Here is a 25,517-nt window from a genome sequence, read left to right as displayed (position 1 = left end):
TGTGGGAGGAAACCGGAGTACCGGAGGAAATCCACGCGGACACGGGAAGAACATGCAAACTCCACACAGAAAGGCCCCGAGCCGAGATTCGAACCCACAACCTTCTTGCTATGAGGCGACCGTGGTACCCACTGCACCACCGTGCCGCCCCGTAAATCTTTTATGTGAAAAATAACCAATCAGATGCATTTTGCGGCCATCTCTTCCCCCTGAGGGAATTTCATTTGTGTGAGAAGTGCTATACAGTGTATTGAAGCCAATGAATCGGACTGGTCAAGGTTGCGGGTTTGAACCATAGTGTAGTGTGGCTGTACTAATTGATCGCTGTAAAGAAATTTGAAAGGATTACATGGAAACCATGGGCTCTGTAGCAGAGATACTGCAACAGAGCCCATAATAAATGCTGCTAATAAATGTAATAATATAATGCACCACAGTCATAGTACCTTTAAACAACTTGTCTTTATATAAAACTTCGTATCTATGCGATATTTGCTCCCTCTTGAGTGCCAGGTCAGTAAGGAAAGCTTATAAATGGCCTTGAATCGAGACCTCGCTCTTCAGTGACCATCTGTTTTGATTGCTTGTCGTTGCCATAGAAAATGCATAAAAACCAGAAAGAGAATTTGCCCTTCTCTTGTCCTTTAAAAAAAAGTATTTATCCGCAGAAGTTTTCATTTCAGGTGGGAATTAACAGATGCAATATTGACTCTGCTGACAGAGCAAGGACAAGGCAGATCACTGAAGTGAATCAACCTCTGTTGACGGTATAGGTTCTTGAGTTTGTATATCAAACACGCAATTATTACACAAGGGAAATATACCACCGTTAGTAATATACCACGCATTTGCATTATTGACGTGATTTCAGGGATCAGGGAAATGGGGGGTGCGATGGTGGGATTGGAAACCAGGGCAAAGGAAAGATAAAGTTTCAGTCTGCAGATCTCTTGTCGTTTGTTAAAAGAACCAGCCCCCCCCCTCCCCCCCACACACACACACACTCCCCCCTCCCCCGGTGAACGTTTTTTTGCAGTGAAAAGTCAGTGAAACGCTTGTCTCGGCTTTCAGGTGCGAAAACCTGTCTAAATTCAGGTTGAAGAAGCGAACGTGTTCTCGCCGTCTAGGACGTAGTCGGGCTATATCCAGGTAAAAACCTCAGCTGCATTGGGGTTAGCCCCTTGTCTGTTCATGTCAAAACATCTCTCAGCCTTGGATTTGCACCCCTCTAGACGTCTAGACTCCAGCCTTGGCTCACTGCACGGGAACCAAAAAGTACGGGGGACCTGTCGTGTCTCAGTCGTTTTTCAGCGACTTTGCAGAGTTCCGACAGAGAGCAAGGAATTCATTTTGGATTGTACAGTACGTGTCAGTTAGTGACAGCACTTTTTTTTTTTTTGCTTCAACCCACTTTAGGTTTTTTGAAGCTTTGCTGTACCATTACTAGAGGCTTACTGACGGTATGCACTATAGGCAAATTGAAAAGCTGGGGAAGCCTAGGGGAAGACGTGATTGGCAGCCGTTTGAGATTTGAGATAATGTTTAGGGTGAGAAAAATGGTGTGAGGAGACCAGTTTTTTTTCAGTATTGTTGCATATAATTGAATGCAGGTCATAGCAACGGTTTCGCTAACGAGCTAATTCTGGAAATCACATGACCGTTGTCCTGAATAGGAAGTGTCGCTATGTGAATGAAGGATATTATGAATAATGGATAAATCTTTGCTGTAACTTAATGTTAAACAGTGGTGAGCATTGAATATGGGCTACAACTGGGAGCACTGACCAAGCGGAATAAATTTGGATTGTCACCTGGATTTGGGTTTTCAAATCAGGTAATTAGGTGAAAATAAATCTATTTAGCATAAAACTCAGCAGACCTTTAATCCTGTTCTCTTGTTCGTTACGATTGTTTTTTTCCCCCTCTACACCACAAAATATGGATAGGTCAACTTTCCATTGCTCATGCTCCCAAACAAGACACAGGCCTATCCACAACATTAGAGCAGTAAACCATTAATCTGTACAGAGGCTGAGATTTTCTTTTAAATGCCCTGCTTTTCAAAATGCAGTTGGTGCTGCAGCGCTTACTCTCTTGAGCCCTATATAATTATTACTGGCTGGTTTGGAATATCTTTGAATTTGTTCCATAAGCCATTGTTCACGATTGTAATTATTCAGTTGCTTTTACTAAATTCTGCCCGGTTGTCTTAATTTAAATACTCTTTAAATACAAATGCAGTCTTGTGAGATAAAAAATTCAGGGAAAGGGAATTAAGTTTCAGTGGGTATGGGAGATGCAGCTAATCGGTGTGCTTGTTAATAGAGCTGAAGAAGCCCAAGGAGCCTGTCCAAAATAAAACCTCTCCTGGACATAGGCAACAAATTATATACTGTACATACATGAGGCTATAACATGCATGTGTCAGGTCCATCCTGCATTTAGCGTCAGCATCTTCATAAATAAGCCAGATAATGTTGTTGTAAATGGTAAATGGACGGTAAATGGACTGCATTTATATAGCGCTTTTATCCAAAGCGCTTTACAATTGGTGCCTCGCATTCACCAGAGCAGTTAGGGGGTTAGGTGTCTTGCTCAGGGACACTTCGACACGCCCAGGACGGGGATTGAACCGGCAACCCTCCGACTGTCATACAACCGCTTTTACCTCCTGAGCTATGTCGCCCCAATGTTGTTGTTTTTGATATAGAATGTGATATTATTCAGCAACCGATTGGACAGTTCGGTTCATGTGACAAAGTGCAATACATTTACCAGGTTAACAATGGAAAAAAAAGTGCTTAAAATCAATAATGCAGAAATGGATGACCAGAAAGAACCAAATGAAAATCAATAGCAGCTTTTTACGGAGTTACACGTCCCATAGGGATATAAATTGATACAAGTGCTGAGTTTGAATTCTCTTCTGTTTATGGCTTACACTAATGGCAATATGCTACGCTTTCTGTGTAGGAAAATTACAATATATATACGAGTGGGAATATATGATGAAAAATCCTAATTAAATTGAGATACAAATTGCACTGAAAAAATAAAGCTTTATTACCCAACTGTTCTGAAACTCAAAATCCATTTTGGCCATTACAATTTGATTACAGTAACATCAAAGCACTATAATATATTACACTGCATTAGCATGCTCAGTGTATCTATTGCATCTATAATTATGTGACCAAAGTACAGTTGTGCAGCAGTAAAGTTAGCTGTACTTCCCAACAATAGCATAAGCTGCTCTGCAGTATTGTAAAATCTTTATGACCAGCTCTACTTTACTGCGTTTTATTCCACATTAGCAAGAATATATATGTTTTCTTGTCATGAACACTTTGGAGGCAGGCATCGAATGCTTGACTGTAAGCATTTTTTAAAGTGGTTTTTTTTTTTTTTTTAATTCTAGCGTATCGTCACAGAACATGTGCAATAGATGTTCTTTGTCAGGCCCAGAGACGGACAGATACGGTTGACAGGACGTCTCTACGTCTGCACAAGACACGCGAAGGGCAAGATGTCATTTTCAGACTGCAGAGCTTTGATTAGAACTGGAGGTCTGTCGATAATTAGACTGATGTGAAGCCATCGCGCTCGTCTGTTAGGATTACAGAAAACAATGCTTTTTTTTTATGAGTGCCATATTTTTTTAATGCTGTTTTTGTCTTTTCGGAGTGAGAATGATTGTGTTTATTGCAACCTTGTGATGAATGTCTCAGCTAAGGGTGGTAAATGGAAAGCAATGGATATGCAAAATTATGCACCATCAAAACAAGAAACATAAATTTGTCTCTCTCTGTTTCTCTTTCTCTTTCTTTCTCTCTCTCTCTTTCTCTCTGTCTCTCTCTCTGTTCTTTGTGTCTTGCTATTGTTCTTCATTTGGATTATGTGGTTTCTTAATTTTTTGCTGCTTTGGCCATTGTGACATGGTCATACATGTATTGTACAATAAAGGTTTGTTAAAACCCAACTCAAGCTCTCTCTCTCTTTCTCTCTCTCTCGCTCTCTCTCTCTGTCTCTCCCTGTCCCCCTCTCCCTCTGTCTCTTGCTCTCTCTTGCTATCTGTCTCTCTCTCTGTCGCGCTCTCTCTCTATCTCTCTCTCTCTTTCATTTTCATTTTGTTTGTCTTTTTTATTTGTGTTTTTATTTAACTTTCAAGTGCATGTGTAGACCTTGCTGATGCTCTGACGCTTTGGTTGCAATAAAGGAGTATCCAAGGTCAAAGGTCTCTCTCTTCCCCCGAAATATGCAGCGTAACCTCACCTTCTCCTGCGTGGAGCCCCGCACCTTCCCCGTCTTCTTCAACGCCACCAGCTACCTGCAGCTCCCGGGACGGCGGGACCACGAGGTCCTCTCCGTGGGCTTCCGCTTTCGCACCTGGAACCCCAGCGGGCTGCTCCTGTACAGCGCCCTGGCCGACGGGATGGTGGAGGTGGCGCTGACCGAGGGCAAGGTCGGCGTCCACCTCAACGCCACGCAGAAGAAGAACACGCGCATCGACATTTCCTCAGGTTCGGCTCTCCCCCCGTGCTTCTGGGTTTTGTAGTTTTCTTTTTCTCTTCTCTCGAGACTGCAGTATTGTCTGGGTGGAACACAGATACGATATGATACAATACAATACGATACGATACGATACGAAAATATAATCTTCAACAAACAAAATAGGTTTTCTCAGATCCCGAAATTTGAAAGGGAGCACAGATTAGTGGAATTAATGGACTTAGAACATAAAAATAGCACTCAGCTATGGTTTCAGCCTGGTTTCAGTTTGTATGAGTTTTGTCGTCAGTCATCTCCAATAACTCAATTGACTTGGGGGACTTGATAACCATAATTCACCAATTTGCTATTGCAGAGCTTTAAATTAATTAGAAGCATTTATTATGCACATCTTGGATGTTACAGCTCTTTTATGATATGTATTAGAAACGGGAACCAAGCAAATTAAATGCAATTCTGTCCTGCATGTTGTGCTTGGGATGTTTTGTCTTTGCAATCGTAAGATTTTTCTACCGGTACCTTGGGCTGGAGTGCTTCCCACTTAGGGGTCGCTGCACTGATTGAGTGGACCCCGTATCTCAATTGCACTGAGCTGGATAATACTGCAAAAAAAAAAAAAAGTTTGGACCAAATAGTTATTGGTCTATTTATTTTGTCTTCTCCTTGTTGCATAGAGAGTGCTCTCTCAGACTTTTTTTGTTGTTGCTCTGAATGCATTCACTGCCAGGCTGAAGCTCCCTGTTGTATGGACTGTAATTTACAGCGATCTCGGGCAACGCCGCAGAGAGGAAAGTGGTATCTATTTTCCCCGATGCCTGACCCTTTCCTTTATTTATTTATTTATTTATTTATTTTTTGAAAGATCATTACTTTTGTCTTCTTTAAGTTAGAAGTCGGGGTCAGACCGGGGTCCTTCTGATTGAGACAGGTTCTGGCTGTAGCCTCTATTTAACAGAAAGAAACCCCCCCCACTCCACCCCCAACGCCCTCAAAAACACACACTTTTTATCCTCTAAATTGCTCACTAAAATGATCCCGCAGATTACAGTACGATTCATCATTGCGATGTTTCCTGGCCTGTTATTTCTTAAAATGAAGGTTACCATAGTTTTGTTGACACTTGAGAGTTTGTTTTCATTGATGACGAAAGTTCAGCAAACAATTTAATACTTATTACACATCATTTAATATTGGATAAATGGTGCAAAATTGCTTTGTCCCCAAACAACAAATTGAATTTGTACCTTCCAAAAGTTGCACAGCCGTGAAGATGTGCTTCCCATTTTTGTACGTGTGTTGTATTCTTTTACAGTTACTATCACAAAATAATATACTAATGGACTGATATTACGTCACAACAGCGATTTTTTATGAATCTTGAGGTGCTTGAGTTTAAAAATGTTTTTATTGATGAAGAACTCCCTGTATTGTGTTTAATTAAATTTGGCATATATTTGACGCACACAAAAAAAAGTCTCATATAATCATACAACATAAATCCATGCATGTGATTCTTATCCAACCTGTCAGCTTTTGTTTCTTTGTTGTTGGTGATGGAGTGGGATACACGAGGATACTGGGATCTTTTTAAGTTAGTGTAGCCTCTATGTCTCTCTCTCTCTCTCTCTCTATCTCTCTCTCTCCATCACACTCTCTGTGAGGGAATATTTCTTCTATCTGTGAATCGGCTTTGAAGGTTATGACTGAGAACTTTTAATGATGCTTCCAGCGAGCGGGAATTTCGTAATGGTTGGCAGTTAGCCGTTATCCCCCGTGAAGGGGCTGGTGTGTAATTGTCAAACTCTCCTGCTCATTATTTCCCTCCTTTATGATGTCAAAAAAAGGCACGCGAGAAGTCTTTATTTTATTTTATTTTTTTTACTCAGCATGGGTGACTTTGACTTGTTGTCATGACTACCAAACGCTTGCGGTAGAGGTAGATTAAAAACACGCTCGTCTGGGGGGGGGAGGGGGGGGGTGGATTCCATGTCACACATTTTATGTTCAGGCACTTAATTGCGCACAGAACGCACACTGTCGTCATTATTCAGTCTGAATAAGCCGAGAACTATTCACTTCGACGGAAAAGTAAAAAGTCAGAATCCCTGAGAAGGTTTGATGTTGAGGGCGGTCTGTCGTCCGTCTGGTAGCAGAGAGGGACGGCCTCCTCTCATCTTTACTGTGAGAAGATGGGCTGCCTTAGCCAGGCTTCAATAAGTCCAGTGTCTCAGCTCTCACTACTGATCTTGGTTACATTTATTTGGCAGACGCTTTTATCCAAAGCAATGTACAAAAGTGCATACCAAAGGTCATTGGAACAACTACAAAACACAGGTCTGATAAGATACAATACTCATTCTGTACAGTTTGTAAGCAAGTAAGCAATTCCAAGCTTTAATAACTTTCTGTATAAAAAAAAAAAATCCCCAGCAGTGTCATTATCAGAATACTAAATATGTAGTTCTGTTGTTGAGGCAATTAGCCATATTAACCCATCGCCTTTTTCTTGCTGACAGAAACTTAAATTAAGTTTCCCTGTTATCTCTCCAGTCTCCTGCCATTGAGATTGAAGAGATTAAGTCAAGAAAACCGTCCTTGGTAATAATAAATGAATATATGTTAACACATTTTAGCGAGTTCAACAAAATAAATGCAGTGTGATTAAAGAGAGAGAGAGAGAGAGAGAAAAAAAAAAAACAACTGCACTTTTTCTTGCACCCTGTGTGTCTCTGTTAGTTCTTTGGCACTATGCCTAAACTCAGAAATACAAATATAAAAAGTCAAAATACTAATCTTTTCTTCACCACTGTGCCCTTATCTTGCATCAAATAAGCAATGTACTTATTATTTTATAATTAGTGTGATTTAATCTTAATTATCCTAAAATAAATAATATATACATTCTAGCAAACAGATCGTATATCATCCATGTTTTGCGTGATTGAAAATTTGATTCGTTTTTCTTCAATTGTCTTTATCAAGATAATTTGTCTAATATAGAAAAGCAGAGGCCTGCAATGTATGCCATTTAGAACTGATGCCTTTTTAAAGTTTTCTAGCACTTCCTTGCATGTTATTTTAATATAATTTATGTTCACACTTCCATGGCATCACGTGTAGTTTTAGGTACTGTAACCTTATTAGCAATTCCCTGGTTAGACTTTCAGGAAAGTAACTCTTAAATGTACATTATTGAAATGCAAGCCTTCCTCCATTAGACAGCACCAAACCTCCTCTCAGAATTTCCTTTTTCTACTGAAAGTTTTTTAAGGATTGTTTTTTTGATCCTAAGCCATTTGCTTCTTGTTAACCCACATTTATTTAACATTGACAACCATTTTTTCAATATGCTACTTTATGCTACTGTCAATTCACATAATACTTTAGTCTGTCTTAAATTTTTCCATAAATCCATAAGGATTTATTCATCCATTACAGCAGCTTGAAACACACGAGACTTAAGAAAATATGTTTTTCTTCATTTTAAATTGAACCGACACTATGCATATTTTATCAGAAATTTCACTACTAGAATTTAAAGTTTCACACTCTATTAGATGTACCCCGTCATTTCTGATTACATTTTTTTACTGCATATTCAAGTTTGCTCATCCAGTATAAAAATGGTCAAATTTGGAGGAGTTGGCTTTGGTATCGTGGTCACTTGAATCCACTGGATACATCAGAACAGCTTGCTCTGCTAGGGCTATTCTAAATAACACGTCTAAATATCAATTACCTCTTGCTTGGGAGGTAATAAATTGCAATAAAAAAACATTGATTTCTGCCACCCAGGAACTCCCATTAAATGTCTCTGAATTCCCACTGTTCTGTCGGTCTCCTTTATTAATGTTTCTTCTGCCATAAAAGTTTTGCTATTGCTATTCAGTGTTGATGGCTGATGCCATACAGTGCACCTGCAGTTAAAGACACCTCTCCATTTTCACCTGTACTTTAATCTCGATATCGCTGCTATTGCTATTCAGCGTTGACAGCTGACTCCATATTCTTGTAGTGCATTAAGCACATTCGTTCGTTTCCACAAGTAATTTAATCCTGATATCTATACTAGGATTTAGATAATCTAGATTTAGATTTCTGCTATTTATATCCCATGTAGGGAGCCACTTCCAGAACATGTGATTGTTCATGTCCCCTATTTCAGGCCAAATGTCTGTATTAAAAAACCACGTTATAGCTCCAACCTATTACAAGAAATACATACTGTAGTTTATACTTTTCAGCATGCAGAATACAGTTCAAATTAATTCGCACCGATATTACATTTGTTTGGCTTTAAAATAGCCATCTCTTGTTGTCTTAGGAGTAGGCTACCCCCTTTTTACTTTCCATCTTGGCGTGCTTTCATATTTTCCCACTTGTATACTTTATGTACTCTACTGCCATGGTTCCAAATGTAAATACACCCCAGGTGTTCTTAGCACGGGAGTATTTCAGCTTGGAAGCTTGTGGGATTGCAGTCTGGAGCTCCAGAGGCATCACCCTGCCCCTCTAAACTGCACTGTACTTCCCTTTTATTTGGACTTTCATTATTCCAGCTAGTTTATTACCTCAGCTGTAGCCTGCTCAGTCCATTTTCTATAAAATATTTTTTTGCTGCGATACAATAGATCCCTTAATTTCTGTTACATCCACTGCACTGCTACTTCACACCAGGCTGGCCAGTGGAGGATAAGCTCAGCCTCTATATCCAGGTTCCTCCCGAGATTTCTTCCCATCAGGGAGTTTTTTCTCGCCACCATTTTAGGGTTGTTCTCCCCACTGGGGAGTTGTTGTTTTTTTTTTTTTTTTTACCTCATGTGTACCTACTTGGGGATTCAGGCCTGGTTTTTACTCTTTTTTTTCTTCTGCTACTCAATAAATCGCCTTTGTACTCTATACAAATAAAATTGATTTGATTTGATCTGGGATGTGAAGCCTAAGCAAGGTAAAAGATAATTATGCTGCCGCATCGTTTTTTGTACAGATGACATTGTTTACAAACACATTATTTGTGCATTTATTGTAGCGTCACTTCAGATCGCTGTGCTTTCAGAGTATCCAAATATTGATTATAAGTGCGCTGCTGCCGCAGTGCATTGTGGGAAGGTCTGATTGCAACCGTGGCTTGGATCGGGGTCCTGCTCCCTAGTCTTGGAATGCCGCGGGGTCTGTCGACTCCGGGTCTTACTCAGCGCTAACGCAACTGATCAATTAGAGTCGCTGACCGCGCGGTTCACTCGACCGTGACTCGGCTCGCTAATTTTATGTTGAAAAAACGAACACCGGCAGCGCGTGTGTACCTGGGCCGCAGGCCTCTGTCCTTGACGGTTGTTTCACGGATAACGAGACGAGCGTCGTACGAGGGCGTTTTGCGTCCGCGGGAAACGAATCAAATCGACTCCGGAACGTAATCCGTCATTTTTCATTATCGCCAGGCCAAACGTCTGGTGGAGGCGGAGCCAAACTGGGTCGGCTCTTTTGGCGGTTGAAAACAGCCGTTTGAATTTTCATTCGCTTTCAGCAGCTGTATTAAGCTCATTACAGCCGAGCCGCTCTTTATCCTGGCATTACCAGACCAGCGTTTCACATTTGTTTGGTTCCTGTTCGGTTACGCCGGTGTCAGTATCGATTAGTTTGACGCCGTACATTTGGGCGTTTTACTGAGTTAACAGCTCAGCGCTGATACGCTTCGGTTTTATGAGAGTTAGAGCGAACAAGGACCCATAAACACACAAGTTAAGCAGTTTTCAGATTAAATCGTTGGCCATCTGGAATGTGTGGTGGCAGCGTAGAATAATGTTCAGGGAGTTGGACTTGTGACCTTAAGGCTGTACAGTGGTTTAGGGTGCAGTTTACGCATTTGCTTCTGCAGTAGAGGTTCTGCCGGCCAGAGGGAAATGCTTGCGGGGTTCTGACAATAGGGGGCAGCAGAGCTTAATTTTTCCTCATAAGGACAGCTTCCATCACTCTGCATTCCACTTGATATCATGCCTGTAGGTTCTTTTCCCAGCTTTTGAAATAGATGTGGGACACAGTTTGCCTTCCACGAAGTATCATAGAAACAGTTCAAAGCCACATATTGTTTAAGGTATGTCCATCCGTAACTGGCTCTCCAGGTTTACAGTGCCCAAAAACCATCATTAAACAGTTTTTTAAAGACATTGGTATCAATGTTTGAATGCCTGTACTAGATTTCAGCAAAGCGTATAGATGGTTCTGTTAAAGTAATTAAAGGAAATATAAATCATATGATGTTTAACTCGGTAGTGGTGTATAATGGCTCTCTACATGTATTATATTGCCATCATAACTTTGTTGTAAGCATTGTTATCCAATGGAATTCTTAATTAATCCAGACCTTCTGCTGAGGTTCATTTATCTTTTTTTGTGGTTCTTTTTGACTTTTAATGTCATTTTGTCTTCTGAAGTTGCTCTGTGTGCAGTCGATTGAAACTTTTAAAAATCCTTGTCCATAGAGAACAAAAAGCAGTGGAGTTCTCCACCAGGCAATATCCTAAATATTGATTTTGAGCGCCATTTTGTCTTTGGGGCCCATTAGAGATTTCTTTGGAACCTCTTGTGATCGGACTTCAAAGAGAAATGCATTTCTACGCTTTACTGATCTTGTCTTGTTGTGTCTGTGTGTATTGGAACCAATTAAATACTCTGAAAAAGTGCAAACCCCCGCCTTCCGGTCATATTGGCAGGCTCAATTACACCAGGCAAGATCAGTAGAGCACAGAAAAGTGTTTGAATCCAAAAACTTGACCCAGGTCTGCATGTATCATGTGTCACGGTTTCCGATTCTTTGCCGGAAAAAAAGGCTCGGGAAGCTTATATTTTGCTGTCATAATTGTACCCCGAGCTTCCTTTCAGAAGTACGCGCACAGCTCGGTAACCGTCGCCAGCGCTAACGACCACAGGGACGTTAACTGACACGGTCCAGCCGGGGGTCCGGATAAGTGGTGGGCTGGCTCGCAGCTGTTCAAAGCGACCGCTAGAATTTCGTCCAGCACTGCTCCCCGCGTTGGCATGCCTCACGCCCCTGATCCGGAGGCGGGAAAATGCGATTGGCTGTTAATTTTCAAACGCTCGCAAACTAGCCGCACGACCCCGTGGAGGTGGCCCACCCGCGGGGGAAGGGAGGGGGGCGGTGGCGGTGGTACTGTGTGCGCCAATCAAAGCGGTCAGTGATGAAACAGAAGACAAAAGAAGCAGTTCCTTCTGATGTTCTCCGCTCTGTTGAGGGGTTCCATTTTGTTTCGATTCGGCGTTCGTTACGGCGCTAGCTAGCGGTGATCAGGCCATCATTTGACTGAGGAGTAACCACATTTGGACCAGTTCAATGAAAACAAAATGTCCAGATAGAATGAGGGAGATAAGAGTAGTTTAAAAAAGTCTTCAAATGGGAGAAGGTTCGTTCCTGCATTTTAAGCCACATTAAGCAGTGCCAGCTGGGCTTTTCCGCCATCCTTTGGGAAACATATTCACTGACTTTTGCATCTGAATGCCTTTTAAGCAATAGCATATATTGTTGTTTTTTTTCTTTTTTTCCCCCAAAAGCAAGTTTTTTGTGTGTGCACACTTATCCACCTTTGAGGCACCTGCAATTTATCCCATAGCTTTTTGGCCAGTGTTCCTGTGATTACATTGTGTCCATATATACAGAAATGCAGGTTAACCACCTTGGTCAAGGCTACAACGGCAGTGTCCTACTCAGGAATCGAACCTGTGAGCTTCAGGTTACCTACTCCTTACCCATTATATTACACTGCTGCCCTAACCATATGGACCCTCCAGGGGTTCAGATCTTACCTGTTAAACCTGGGCCACCTGATCCCTGCGTTTCCTTTTCATGAGCTGGTGTCAGTGTCCTTTAAAGTCTTCCAACCAGTTTTCAGCCCGAAGATTCGCAATGCGACAAAACTGTTTTAAGAATGTTGCAGAGGGTGAGATTCAGCAGTGTGAACTGCCCGTCTCAGAGCATCTGATACCGGTACTTGCCGTTGCAGACGATTCGGCTTGTCGAATCACCGGGTGGCTTGGAGTCGCCAGGTGCAGCTTGTCGCATCGCAAAATCTTTGGTCTGAACTAGACTAGAGATCATGAACGTGTGATTAGAATGTTCTTAACTGAACATTCTCATGCTGATGTCACAATCACTGCTGGTAATTGAGAGCAAAAAAAAACCCACACTTACCCAAGGGTTAAATCACAGTTGGCCTCTCCTCCAGACAGTAGCCATTTCTGAATTGAGTTTTCGATCAATGTTTGTCCTTAACTTTGAATAGGAGTTGAAAGAAATAATTATTGCTATTCTTCACAAACACAGTGTGTCGTGTTGAGCAATCACCAACACTAGCTGGCCAAATTGAGTCTGTGAAGAACGAGTGTAATGCCTGCATTTAGTTGTAAGCTGAGGTTAAGGACGAATGTTAATTGAATACAGGCCTTGTGGTTTTTGTAACTGCTCAGAGACCTTTCTGCATCTGCAAGGGTCGAAGCAGATCGCCAAGGGGACCAATACCTGTGGGACACAAAGACGCTTTTATACTTGGTAACAGCCAGATATAAGACTGATATGAGATTGATCGCTGCGCGAAGCAGAAACGCTTCTCTTTCTCCCAAAGGTCTCCACTTTATTTCATTAGCTGAGTAAGTCACCCCTGCCCCCAATTAACTGAATTTAATTTCTTAGAAATCCACAGAAAAAAAGATTTTTTTTTTTCTTTTCATTTCCTTACAAGGTTTACTGCAGTATTTCAGAACCACTTAACTCTGACAGCTATGGGGATGTATAAAGCCCATAATTAGTTTTGTAATGACTCATAATGATAATTTAGTTTGATTTTTTTTTCTTTTTTTTCTGCAGCTTGTTGACTGCTGTGTTTGATTTTGTCACAAAACACTGTGATTTAGACTGGGGTGGAGTTTTATTCATTGTAATGGAAATGCGCTTGGCTGTAACGCTGTGGGAATGTGCGCTCGTGAATGCAGCACTGGAAAATGTTTACACCTTGGGCAGGAGTATTTTGGATGTTTATGTCTCGTCTGTCTAAATTGAAAATGCGGGTTCTTTGTAATGCTCCGATTGCTTTTTTGATTGCTGGTCTCACACAATTGTCTCTTGCCACCGTTACATAACTCGTTCCTGATATCCCCTAGGCTACCAGAAACCTAGGCGTGGATTCAATCAAAAGCTATCCTTATCTCTGGCCCGTGTTCGATCACCATCCATCCTTGAATAAAGACTTCCAAATAAACATTTTTTTTTTCTTCTAAACAGACACAGGTGGGTGAGCTAATTTTTGTTTTCAACCGCTCACTTTGTTTGTGAAGAAAAATAAAAAAAATCTCTCAAAGCCGTTTTCATCCAGAAAAAAATAGTGTCCATTTTATTTACCTGCGTATTGGAAATTTTTGCGTTAAAAAGTATTTAAAAAGGGAATTAAAATAGGTTTTTAAAGATTACAATCCCACATAGATTACTGTCCTTGTAGCATTAACTGTGGCACTTCAGTTGCCGCGCTTCACTACAATATATTTAAATGTATAAAGGTAGCCTAGGCTACCTATTAAATATACCGGGATGAGGGTATTTGCGAAGCATAACGATGTAATGGCATATCACGGCAAACTTTCATTTCCTGGGGAGAAGGGCGGTGTTCATCGGCGCCTGCATTAATAGCTTTCCGTGCAGTCAGTTAGTCATTACGTTTGCTGTACGAAACTTTCTGTGCCACGCCAACATAATTTCGGTGCCCATATGCAACTTTCCTGACAGCGTCATCTGTAAGTACAAAGCCCACAAAGTACAGAGCTCTTTGTTCGGAGGTGCTGAAATTGCTCACCGCAGTAGGCCTAATTAAATAGAGCACATTTTATGAAATTGAATACATTGACGGTGTATTCCTGGACCCGGCTGCACTCTTGTTACGGAATGCCTCTCTCTCTCTCTCTCTCTCCCTCGTACGGGCAGAAAAGTAAATATTACACGTGTCTGAGGATTTATTGATCTTTTGTTGTCAAATCAGGAGTAATGGAAGAACTGTTAACCTGAGACTGTGCTCCTTGGCAAATTGCTTCTCCGTCTGAAGGAAATTCATGAAGTCATTAGTCTCCAGCGGCTATCGACAGTTTTCACCCCGCGCTCCACGAGCTGGAAACACGAAGCGACACGCAATTTAAAACTCGCCGGCTGTAAACGCCACACGGTTATGTCAGTGGTGCAGATTTTTTAAAGTGAGCCTCAGCGTCTGCACGGGTGCAAGGTAATAATCTGGTAATGATCTTAAACAAGTGCCAGAAAAGCACCTCGCGCTGCCATTGGTTAATGTAAGGTTAATGTAATTGTATCTTTCTTTGTGTTTTTTTTCCCTGGCTAATGGCAAACTGCGTGGTATCTCTTCCATTTATTTGATTACATTTTCCCCATGTTTGTCTATTTGATTACGTTTTCCCAATATTTTGTTTCACCTGCATTGCTAGAACTATTTAGCTGTTCCTACCCACCCTAATGGGTAGGTTACATTTTCAGTTGTTGGGTTGGCCAAAACCTATAACTTTGATTTTCTGAAAAACTTAACTCACATAGTACAGTAAAATGTAAGTGTGTTGTGTTCCATTACAAATGCACTTCAAGTCGGAGAAACACCCTACTTTAGTCTGCTGAATTGAATAACTTAAAGAATATAATGTGGGTCTGAAAGTGTTGTTTTATGCGAGTAAAGAGAAGAAAAAAAAATACTTTACCCACCTAGTACAAACTGACAAAACGTTCATTTTCATAAGTTGATTTATGTGTTTTTTTAAATATATAGTTTTTCAGCTTTATTGGACAGGACAGTGCAGAGAGACAGGAAGAACGGGGGGGAAGAGTGAGGGAGAGACGTGCGGTTGGACTCAAACCCGCCGATGTCGCGGCTCGTAATGAACGCGTGGACAGCGCTCTACAGGCTGCGCCACCAGACACCCCCAATTTACGTGCGTTTTTTAAAAATGTGTCTTTTTTTTATGTCGTGGCTCTCTGTGACTCTCGGCAGGCTCGGGCCTGAACAACGGCCAGTGGCACGAGGTCCGCTTCCTGGCCAAGGAGAACTTCGCCATGCTGACCATCGACGGGGACGAGGCCTCTGCCGTTCAGACCAACACCCCCATCCAGATAAAGACCGGAGGCACATACTACTTTGGAGGTACCCGCGCTACGCCTGGCTCCTTCCAGTGCAGTGAATGTGGACGCATATACGTAACGCATGCAAGCGTTCAAAGCTGAGCATGTACAAATGTGGTCTTTGCTGTTATTATGTATTCACAAGAAGAGCTGACAGAATGAGTCGGGGAAAAAGCCAGTGGCACTTGAAGAGCCTATTTATAAATGCATGAGAACTCAACAAAAATTTGCTCACAGGTCCATCCCAAGTACCTTTCAAGATGTACACATACAGTACACAGGTGCAGAAATTGGACAAAGGCCAAATAGTTTTTTGTTAAAATGGTAGTTTCAAACTGTGCTTTTAAAACAATAGGCTTTTTGCGGTTGTCCGTTTTCCGCCTGTATTTGGAAACCCCAATCAGATCTGTTGGTCCAGCGTGTCGTTTCAACCCTCTTCTTTGTCGAATTTTGTCACAGGTGCTTGGCAAGTATGTCTAAAACCTGAGCAGATGGGTGAACATGTCTATTCTGCTCTGTACTGCCCCCAGTGGAGTGTTCAGCAGGTGCAACCTGCGTAAGCAGGCTGGTGGTGTTCATAGTGAGAGCACTTGTACAGGTGGCAGTGTTAAGTCCTAATGGTTAGGAAATTTGGCTTGTAACTGAAAGGTTGCAGGTTTGATTCCCTGGTAGGCCACTGCTGTTGCACCCTGGAGGTACTGAACCTGAATATTACTGCTTCAGTATACATCCAGCTGTATAAATGGACACAGAGTAAAAATGAGAAAGTTGTGTAAGTTGCTCTGGATTAGAGTGCCTGTTAAATGCCCTTCTGACTCAAACCTTTCCTGTCCGGGGGACAACCCTGCTAACGCCAAAACATTGTCATAATGTTGCTGCAATGTTATAGCAGAGACAAAACATTCTAGTAACATTGTGAAAACGTTTTGTGTCAGCTGCGGTGTCCAATTACCCGCCATCCTGTGAGGTCACAGTTTCTGCTGTGAGTTGTTGATGATGATGATGGAATGTGGCATCTTATTTCCCCTGAGCATTCCGCGGATGTAACTGTCACATTTGTTCGTTTGTTTCCATGGAAATCCTAATTATTTGTTTGCAACCTGAGATCATGGCAAGCCAATACCATAATGACTCGTCAACGGACAACAACACAATTGATTTAGCCTTTTATGGGAAAGAATTTTGTACAGCTGTCCTAGTCATATGGCAAGGCTTTATTAAACTGATGAAAAATGCAGACATCAAAAAATAATTTATTTGTATTTGTCTTTGTTATTTATATAAAGCCCAAAAAAAGCCCAGTGCTTTGGCTCAATTTTTTATGCCTTTGTAAGAGGTGTAGTGCATAGCTCTTTTCTCAGGTCACCAGTTATTGTAGTGGGACCCCCCCCCCCCCTCCCCCCCCCGAAAAATCAATCAACATTCTTTATATAACTACATTTTTCCTTCAACTTTGACGTTTCAACAGGGACACATTGGCAATGCATTATCCACAGGTCTTCCCCAATGCAAACTATTCCACCAGGACATTTTCACATGTGCACACCATTGCTAGTGCCACATGGTGTGTGGGATCTCACTTCCTGGAGGGGAGGGGAGGGGGAGGGTTGCCTAAATACAGGGTACACGGGTGCTAAAACTGTCACTGCAGTGGGCGCAAGAGAAGCAAGGGGAATTCTGGGATGCATAAATCATGAGCTTGCGTCTTAACTCCGAAGATACCAGTTTGCCTTTCACAGCCTTACACCTTTTATGTGCAAAAAGGGGTGGTTCTTGAAACGAGGCCTTCTTTTATAATCATGAATCGAACCCCCAACCTCTTATTGGACACAAGAATAAGTCAGTGCTGTTTAAAATGATTATTATGATTATTTTACAGTGTTGGCCAGACAGGGGTGAAATGCTGGCCATGAACACAAAGGAGAATTTCTTTGATAATTATTCTCTCAGATTTTTCTTTTATTATGAAGCTCAATCAAAATTTCTCTACCCTTATAAAGTTTTTTTTTAAAAGCATTATCAATCTGCTTTTTTTGATACCCTCTTGTTTTTACATTTTCAGCAAACTACAGCAAAACATCAAAACATTTTACACCCATCCCCACCCCCACCCCACCCAACCCCAAAAACACCCTAGTTGTTTTTCCTCCAGTGGGGTATTAACAGATTCAGTTAATGACCCCTCTCATGATGAAATGTGCCATTTTTTGGTCCCTGAATATTCAGTAAATTTAGGAGTGCTGCAGTTTTTGTCAGTTAGTTTCCATGGAAATCCTAATTATTTGTTTGGAGCCTGATGTCGTGGTTACCTAATACCATAATGACTCTGGAACCGCATAATTGATTTTTCTCCTTATGGGAAAATATTAAATACAGTTGCACAGTCAGATGGTGAGGCATTATTTAACAGAATGTTTCACTTATATCAGCAAACAATTAAGGTCCATCTCTTAATGCTATGAATTATATTTGATATGTATTATAGTGGAACTGCAAATGAATTAGGTACTGCTTTCTTGGCTAATAAAAACACAACAAAATTGACCAAAATGAACAGAATTAGGGTGTAATAGAATGCACAGAAGTGACAAAAACAAAAACTGAAGCTTGAGATTGTTTGATTATTGCACGGGATAGGGTCAATTTAGCTCCAGCAGGGTCTGCACTAGAGAAAAGGCACCATTTTTGATGGGTTTTTTTTCCCAGTTTCTTTACAAAAAAGAAAATCTCTCTACTCTATTGCTGTAGATTGGAAATTTGAATTTGAAAAGCATGTCATTTGCAGTATCTACAGTCCAGAGGGTGGATGTGTAATAGAAAACAATATTTGGAAACATATTTGAGGCAGCTGGCCCACCAGAGTGAAAATTAATGGTTGGTAATTCAGTATGCACATCACGTTATCCAAAAAGCCAAACCAAGACCATCAATCCCAGGACAGCCTTTGATTTTTTTTTTTCTACTTCTTCAGAACAGAGAAATAAGCTTTTTAAAAGCTTTTCTTATTGACAAGAATGGTGAAAGTTTTTTTAGATATAGTTCTTGAAGAAATAACATTAATTATGCATAAAGAAAAGATTCTCATAAGTCTCATAGAGATTGTGTATTGGTGTGTGTGCGTGTGCGTGTGCGTGTGCGTGTGTGTGTGTGTGTGTGTGTGTGTGTGTGTGTGTGTGTGTGCGTGTGCGTGTGTGTGTGCATTCCTCAGTATAACTCTGTGGATTACACTAGCTCAGGCCTGAGGAACTGCAAATTGAGAACAGACAGCAGCAGAGGTGTGGATTGGCACTGGCATGGCATTGTATATCTCAGCGATGCCAGTCTCTCTATCCATTACTGTGGGCCTTGCCACTCTCCCAGCTCTTATCTGCAGACGCTGGCAGCTGCTTAGGGTGGCATTGCGGCTCCTCTGGGCATTTTCGGCCCGTGTTTTGATCTGAGATGAGGGTAACGTTTTTTGCCGGGACCGGACCACACAGAGAGGACAGGGAGATCAGCCGAACGCCTATCGCCTTTTTCTGCGTCACAAGGAGGCTCAGACAGGGAGATTAGCCGAACGCCTATCGCCTTCTCAGTGTCCCACAGGGCTCAGATGGGTAGACAGCTGATTCGCCAGGACAGGGGGTTTGAGCCAGAGGTGGCACTCTGCCAAACTATAGTCTCTCACAGATTGGAGCTTATTGTGACCTAAAGCACCGTTTTAACCCTTTGAAGAGTAGGTTCTTTTTTTTTTTCAAATTCTAAGCCAGTGTTCCAGAACTCTGTTGCTTTCAGTCACTAGTGGTGATCGTTACATCACCGTGGGAAGTTTACAGTGTCTTACAGTAGAGTCCAACAGTTTTCAAACTGTATCAGTGTTTGCTCTTCAGATTGATACAATTCCCTTTAATGTCTTAACCGATGTGTTTGCCCAAGAGGTAATATATCTTAAATCTTAAGATACCAAGTTGTCTTTCGAATTCTTTTCCCCCATTTATGTGCAAAAAGTGATGGTTATATAAAGGCCTTGCTGACCTTCTCGTTAGATACAAGAATATGTCTGGTTCTTTTTTCTTTACAACTTTCTTCGTTTGACGAGGGGTGAAAAGTCGGCCATGAACACCCAAGAAGAATTGTTGATTAAACAGATGACTCCATCAAAGTTCTCTCTGCTCTAATTAAGAGCTTTTTTAAAAGCACCACCACTTTCTTCAGTACCCTCTTGTTTTGAACTCTGCAGAAAAAACAAAAATATTACATTTAATTTAATTATTTTATATAATAAAATAAATTCATTTCATTTTATTAGAGCCTTCGACGTTCTTGTTTGCTCAGTTTTTGTTCCTTGTTATGTAGGTCTTCTACGGTAATTCCCTACTGCCGGTCAGTGGAGGGAGATGGTCGATCTTGGATTTGATGTAAAATCTCTTTTCAGGGAAGAGGTGGGATTAATGGTGGGCCTCGCCACGCTCGCTGGATTGAGAGGGGCGCTAACACATAAACTCCCACCGTCGTACGAGGCGGTAAAAATACCGAAACCTGACAGCGCTCCCACTTCCCGCTCGAGGCTTCAGGTTTAACCGCGGAGCAATCTCGACGTCCGTCATTGACGTCATCAAAGGATAAACAGGCACAGCAAATAGACGGGTATCCCGCAATTAGGAAAGGACTGTAATACGGGGGCGTAAATTGGGAAAGCGAGCTCTCCGACAGCGGCGTGGGCGGCCCGGGCCAGCGAGCCGAAATTGGTACTTGGTGTAATGAAGCTGGAGTGCGGTCATTAGAAGCTCACGTCTACGCGCGCTACGTTTTTTTAAAGGTGCTAAATTTAGCATTACGGCGTTAAGCCCCTGCCCCTCAAAATGTCTGTGCACGCCCCTGCCGGGGCCCAACAATATTTCCTAATTTCATCTCCCTGTAATTGAACATTTTTGATAGCGGCAGTGTTTTATTTTTTTAAATATTTTTTTTATTTTTCAAAAACTAATTAAAAGCGTACGGACTGTGGAGGCAGTGACCTTCCTCTGAGACCGAACGGGCACGGTGTGGTGGCGGCGGCGGCGGCGGCGGCGGCGATGTTTTTCTGGAAAGGAAGCTGTCCACATCATAAGGCGCTTTCTAAAATAATAATCCTCTCAAATGTCATCACGTATTAACGGGAAGATTGGTCTGTTATTGGGAGTCGCATCGCTGCCATTTTGTAACTCCTCTCATCCAGAGCGTCTCACATTGTTTTATACTGTAACCATTTATATAGCAGCAGGTATACATATACTGTATATTTATCCAGCTGTATGAATGGATACAATGTAAAAGCTATGTAACAGTTGTGTAAGTCGCTCTGGATAAGGGCGTCTGCTAAATGCCTGTAGTGTAATGTAATATATATCAATGCAATTCAGGTATATTGCTTAAGGGTGCAATGACAGTGCTGTACTTCAGAATTGAACCTTTGGGTTACATGCCCAGTCCCCTCACGTTGATACTACACTACCCTTAAACATTAGCTGGTATTCTATATGCAGATCTGGTCGACTGTTCGAGTACATACGTATTTAAGCTCAATTAGGTTTCCCTCCAGTTTGTGTTTTTACTACATTTAGTGATATGATCAGCGCTTCTGCCAAATATTTAATACTTATGCCAATAACTATTACTGTTAACTATTGCCTATTGTATTACTTTTGCATCCTGAATCTTTAGAGAAGAGTCTTTATGCAGTGATATTTATATTTGTACATATTTGCTAATTATTATATAAACAATACACCAAATAAGTATTAATTTCTGTAACAAATAAGGTATTTGATGTTTCTGTGAAAGCTCTGCCCACAGATCACCATATGTTAATCGGGGTGCCTGTGTAGATTCTATAGAGCAGCGGTAGGTCGTTGGTTGTTACCACTGCTACAGAGAGAGTGTTTGCTCACCTCTGCCCCCTGCAGGATACTTTCGGCGTGGCAGCTCCGCGCCGACTCAGCGGTCCTTCCAGGGCTGCATGCAGCTGATCCACGTGGACGACCAGCTGGCTGACCTGACCTCCGTGGAGCAGAGTGAGCTGCGCTTCTTCGAGAACGTCAGCCTGGACACGTGCGCCATCATAGACAGGTAAACTCCACTTCCTCTTCCTCCGTTCCAGTGCCCTAGCATAGACAGGTAAACTCCACTTCCTCTGTTCCAGTGCGCCATCATAGACAGGTAAGCTCCACTTCCTCGTCCTCTGTTCCAGTGCACTATTATAGACAGGTAAACTCCACTTCCACGTCCTCTGTTCCAGTGTGTTATTATAGACTGGTAAACTTCACTTTCTCGTCCTCTGTTTCTGCAGTCAACAAATCTGCCTTCCATACGCGCAGTTGTTACGCTGGCTGTCAGGGGTTTTGTGTCTGAGCGTTTAAGAAAGCAAGGCCAAATTGCAGGCTGCAAGCTACAATTTGTGTGCTGAAACCTCAAATCAGAAATGTGTGTGTAATTCTTTTTTCTTCTTCTTCAAGCAATTTTCCCATTCAAATCCTATTCAAAGAAAATGGGGGAAGGGGGGGGGGGAAGAGAAACGGGAAGAAATATGATTATGCATAACGATCTGGCACAGCGAACAGGTGCTTAGATTAATTATTCAGTTTCTCATTCTTTTCTTTGTGTTTTGCCAATACTTAAAGTGAAAAATTAGCATGTTGACATAAAATTTGCTTATTTACATAAGCAGAGACAAACACAATATGAACGTGTGTTGTTTCACACGGAGAAATGCATTGAAGTCTCCATGATAAATGGGATTCGGATGATGACAAGTCTTGGTGCACCAGGGCCTTGGTTTCAACAGTCACTGATCTGATTTGAAATCAAGGAATTTAGTTGATATCAATCACCCCCTTTCCCAAAACACCCCCAGCCCCCCACCAGTCGACGATCACAATCTCAACCACCCTTCCCCCCAGTTCTGCAATCTTTATAAACAATTTTTAAAAAGAAAATACATATATAATAACCCTTTTTCACTTAAGATGGGGTTCCCATGGAAGTTTGTGTGGGGGGGGGTTGAGTCAGGGGGGGCGGTGGGCGGGTCCCTGGTTCCGAAAAGGTTGCGAACCCCCCCCCCTCCTGCTTTAACGGCTAAGCGCAATGCGGTTTGATTGAATCCGGGCGGACCCGCCGTTAGCACTTTGCTGGTGTAAGGTTGAATTGCGCCGATGAGCGCTCATTTGGGAGGGGTGCTTGCTCAGCGGGCTCGAGCGCTGCTGGAGGGCTCTTCAAACCACAGCTTCCGCCAGCTGCAGATGCTCGACCGGCAGGTTACCCCCCACCAGCCACCCCCCACCCCCCCGCCCGCCCGTCCCCCCCATCCCATCCCGTCCCGTAACCATGGAGCTAAAAACAAAAACAGCCCACCCCCCCCCCCCCTTTTGCCTGAGATATGGAAATGCCGTTCCGACAAAAGGGCGCTAATTTCTAGAGCGAACAAAGCAGCGCGTGATCTCGGGAAGTGTGGGAATTAGCTCTGGCGCTAATTAAACTCGAGGCGTGCGGTGAGAACCGGCGTACGGAGAACAAGCGCACGCGTGCCTCTATGTGTTTGCGTGTACAGGCTTGTGTGCGTGTGATTGTGATTCTCACTCATTTAAACGCGGTCTGTATGAAGCCGCTTTTGTCTAAAATGTGTGCTCTTGTCTCCTTTGTAAATGTTTACACTTAATCGTCGATGACACACTTCTGGTTCGGCGGCAGCGGATTCAAAATGAGAACGAGTACCTCCGGCTCTGTCTGTTTTTCTTCTGTTGCCATGCCAGCTTGTAAACACATCATTTTCTTACTGGAAAACAGCGCAAAAAATAACGGGCTGAACTGCTGACGAAATAATTTAAATGTGTTCAGACGACCTCACAAAACTGAATAGCCTATTTTCTGAGAACCCCTTCAAAACCAGATTTTGTTCATTGTCTCCAGGTTGTAATCAGTAAACAGTGAAGCAGCAGTTTATTTTATTTTTTTCATGAAAAAGCAAATGCATCCAATTCATTGCTTGTCAATGGGATAGTCTGTCTGTCTTTGTTGTACTAATGGTTGGCAGCCATTTTAGATTATTTTTCAGATGATAGTCTTTTACGTTTGATGAATGAAGACTCAGTGTTATTTTTTTTCAGTAGAAGTCCATTATCCTCAATGATGAGGATTTTGAAGAGTGTTTTTTTTTCTTTTTTTTGGAATGTTCTTTTTTTTGTTGTTCAAAACTCTAAAGTCCGTCTTCTAAAGTCAGTGAACTCCATTTCTTTCAATCACCAGCAATGATTGTGTGCAGTACATCAGCATTAGAATGTTCAGTAAAGAACATTCTTATCACATATTTGTGAATTTACACCTCAAAGGGTTAAACACACCTTTTAACTGGCAGCTGACTGGACCACCTGAAAGTCCACGCGATTCCAATTCCATTTGTTCCAAGGTGCTAATTTATTTCTGAAGAGGTGAACTGGAACAAAGCCCTGACACCTTTGGAAGGAAACAAAGTTGACATCAAAAGACAAAAATTCAGTTATTCAAAAAAAAAATTCCAAATTCCTTTTTTTTTTTGCTTAATTTGGCGCTTGTGAGTGAGAGTTGAGTGTTCAGTAGCAGTTGTGGCGGGCTCTGACAGAGACGGTTGAGTGTTCAGTAGCAGTTATGGCGGGCACTCACAGAGACGGTTGAGTGTTCAGTAGCAGTTGTGGCGGGCTCTCACAGTGACAGTTGAGAGTTCAGTAGCAGTTGTGGCGGGCTCTCACAGCGACGGTTGAGAGTTCAGTAGCAGTTGTAGCGGGCACTCACAGTGACAGTTCAGTAGCAGTTGTGGCGGGCTGTCACAGAGACGGTTGAGAGTTCAGTAGCAGTTGTGGCGGGCACTCACAGTGACAGTTGAGAGTTCAGTAGCAGTTGTGGCAGGCACTCATAGCGACAGTTGAGTGTTCAGTAGCAGTTGTGGTGGGCATTCACAGAGACGGTTGAGTGTTCAGTAGCAGTTGTGGTGGGCATTCACAGAGACGGTTGAGTGTTCAGTAGCAGTTGTGGCTGGCACTCACAGAGACGGTTGAGAGTTCAGTAGCAGTTGTGGCGGGCATTCACAGAGACGGTTGAGTGTTCAGTAGCAGTTGTGGCGGGCTGTCACAGAGACGGTTGAGTGTTCAGTAGCAGTTGTGGCGGGCACTCACAGAGACAGTTGAGTGTTCAGTAGCAGTTGTGGCGGGCACTCACAGTGACAGTTGAAAGTTCAGTAGCAGTTGTGGCGGGCACTCACAGAGACGGTTGAGTGTTCAGTAGCAGTTGTGGCGGGCATTCACAGAGACGGTTGAGTGTTCAGTAGCAGTTGTGGCTGGCACTCACAGAGACGGTTGAGAGTTCAGTAGCAGTTGTGGCGGGCATTCACAGAGACGGTTGAGTGTTCAGTAGCAGTTATGGCAGGCACTCACAGTGACAGTTGAGTGTTCAGTAGCAGTTGTGGCGGGCACTCACAGAGACGGTTGAGTGTTCAGTAGCAGTTATGGCAGGCACTCACAGTGACGGTTGAGTGTTCAGTAGCAGTTGTGGCGGGCTCTCACAGTGACAGTTGAGTGTTCAGTAGCAGTTGTGGCGGGCACTCACAGAGACGGTTGAGTGTTCAGTAGCAGTTGTGGCGGGCACTCACAGTGACAGTTGAGTGTTCAGTAGCAGTTGTGGCTGGCACTCACAGTGACAGTTGAGTGTTCAGTAGCAGTTGTGGCGGGCTCTCACAGTGACAGTTGAGTGTTCAGTAGCAGTTGTGGCGGGCACTCACAAGGACAGTTGAGTGTTCAGTAGCAGTTGTGGCTGGCACTCACAGTGACAGTTGAGTGTTCAGTAGCAGTTG

The 25,517-nt window shown here is 42.5% G+C and overlaps 1 protein-coding gene across 2 annotated transcripts in view; it reads left to right on the top strand.

Annotated features, from left to right (window-relative positions):
* LOC135260654 (contactin-associated protein-like 2) overlaps positions 1-25,517 on the top strand; it is a 245,155-nt gene that overhangs the window by 122,513 nt on the left and 97,125 nt on the right. For both annotated transcript variants that reach the window (XM_064346074.1, XM_064346073.1), the window contains exons 8-10: positions 4,262-4,520; positions 15,555-15,704; positions 21,607-21,769. In XM_064346074.1, the coding sequence (XP_064202144.1) occupies positions 4,262-4,520; positions 15,555-15,704; positions 21,607-21,769 (572 nt within the window). The remainder of the gene's footprint in view (positions 1-4,261; positions 4,521-15,554; positions 15,705-21,606; positions 21,770-25,517) is intronic.

Source organism: Anguilla rostrata, chromosome 8 (genome assembly GCF_018555375.3).
Source record: "Anguilla rostrata isolate EN2019 chromosome 8, ASM1855537v3, whole genome shotgun sequence".
Taxonomy (NCBI): domain Eukaryota; kingdom Metazoa; phylum Chordata; class Actinopteri; order Anguilliformes; family Anguillidae; genus Anguilla; species Anguilla rostrata.
This window is presented reverse-complemented; position numbering and strand designations above follow the sequence as displayed.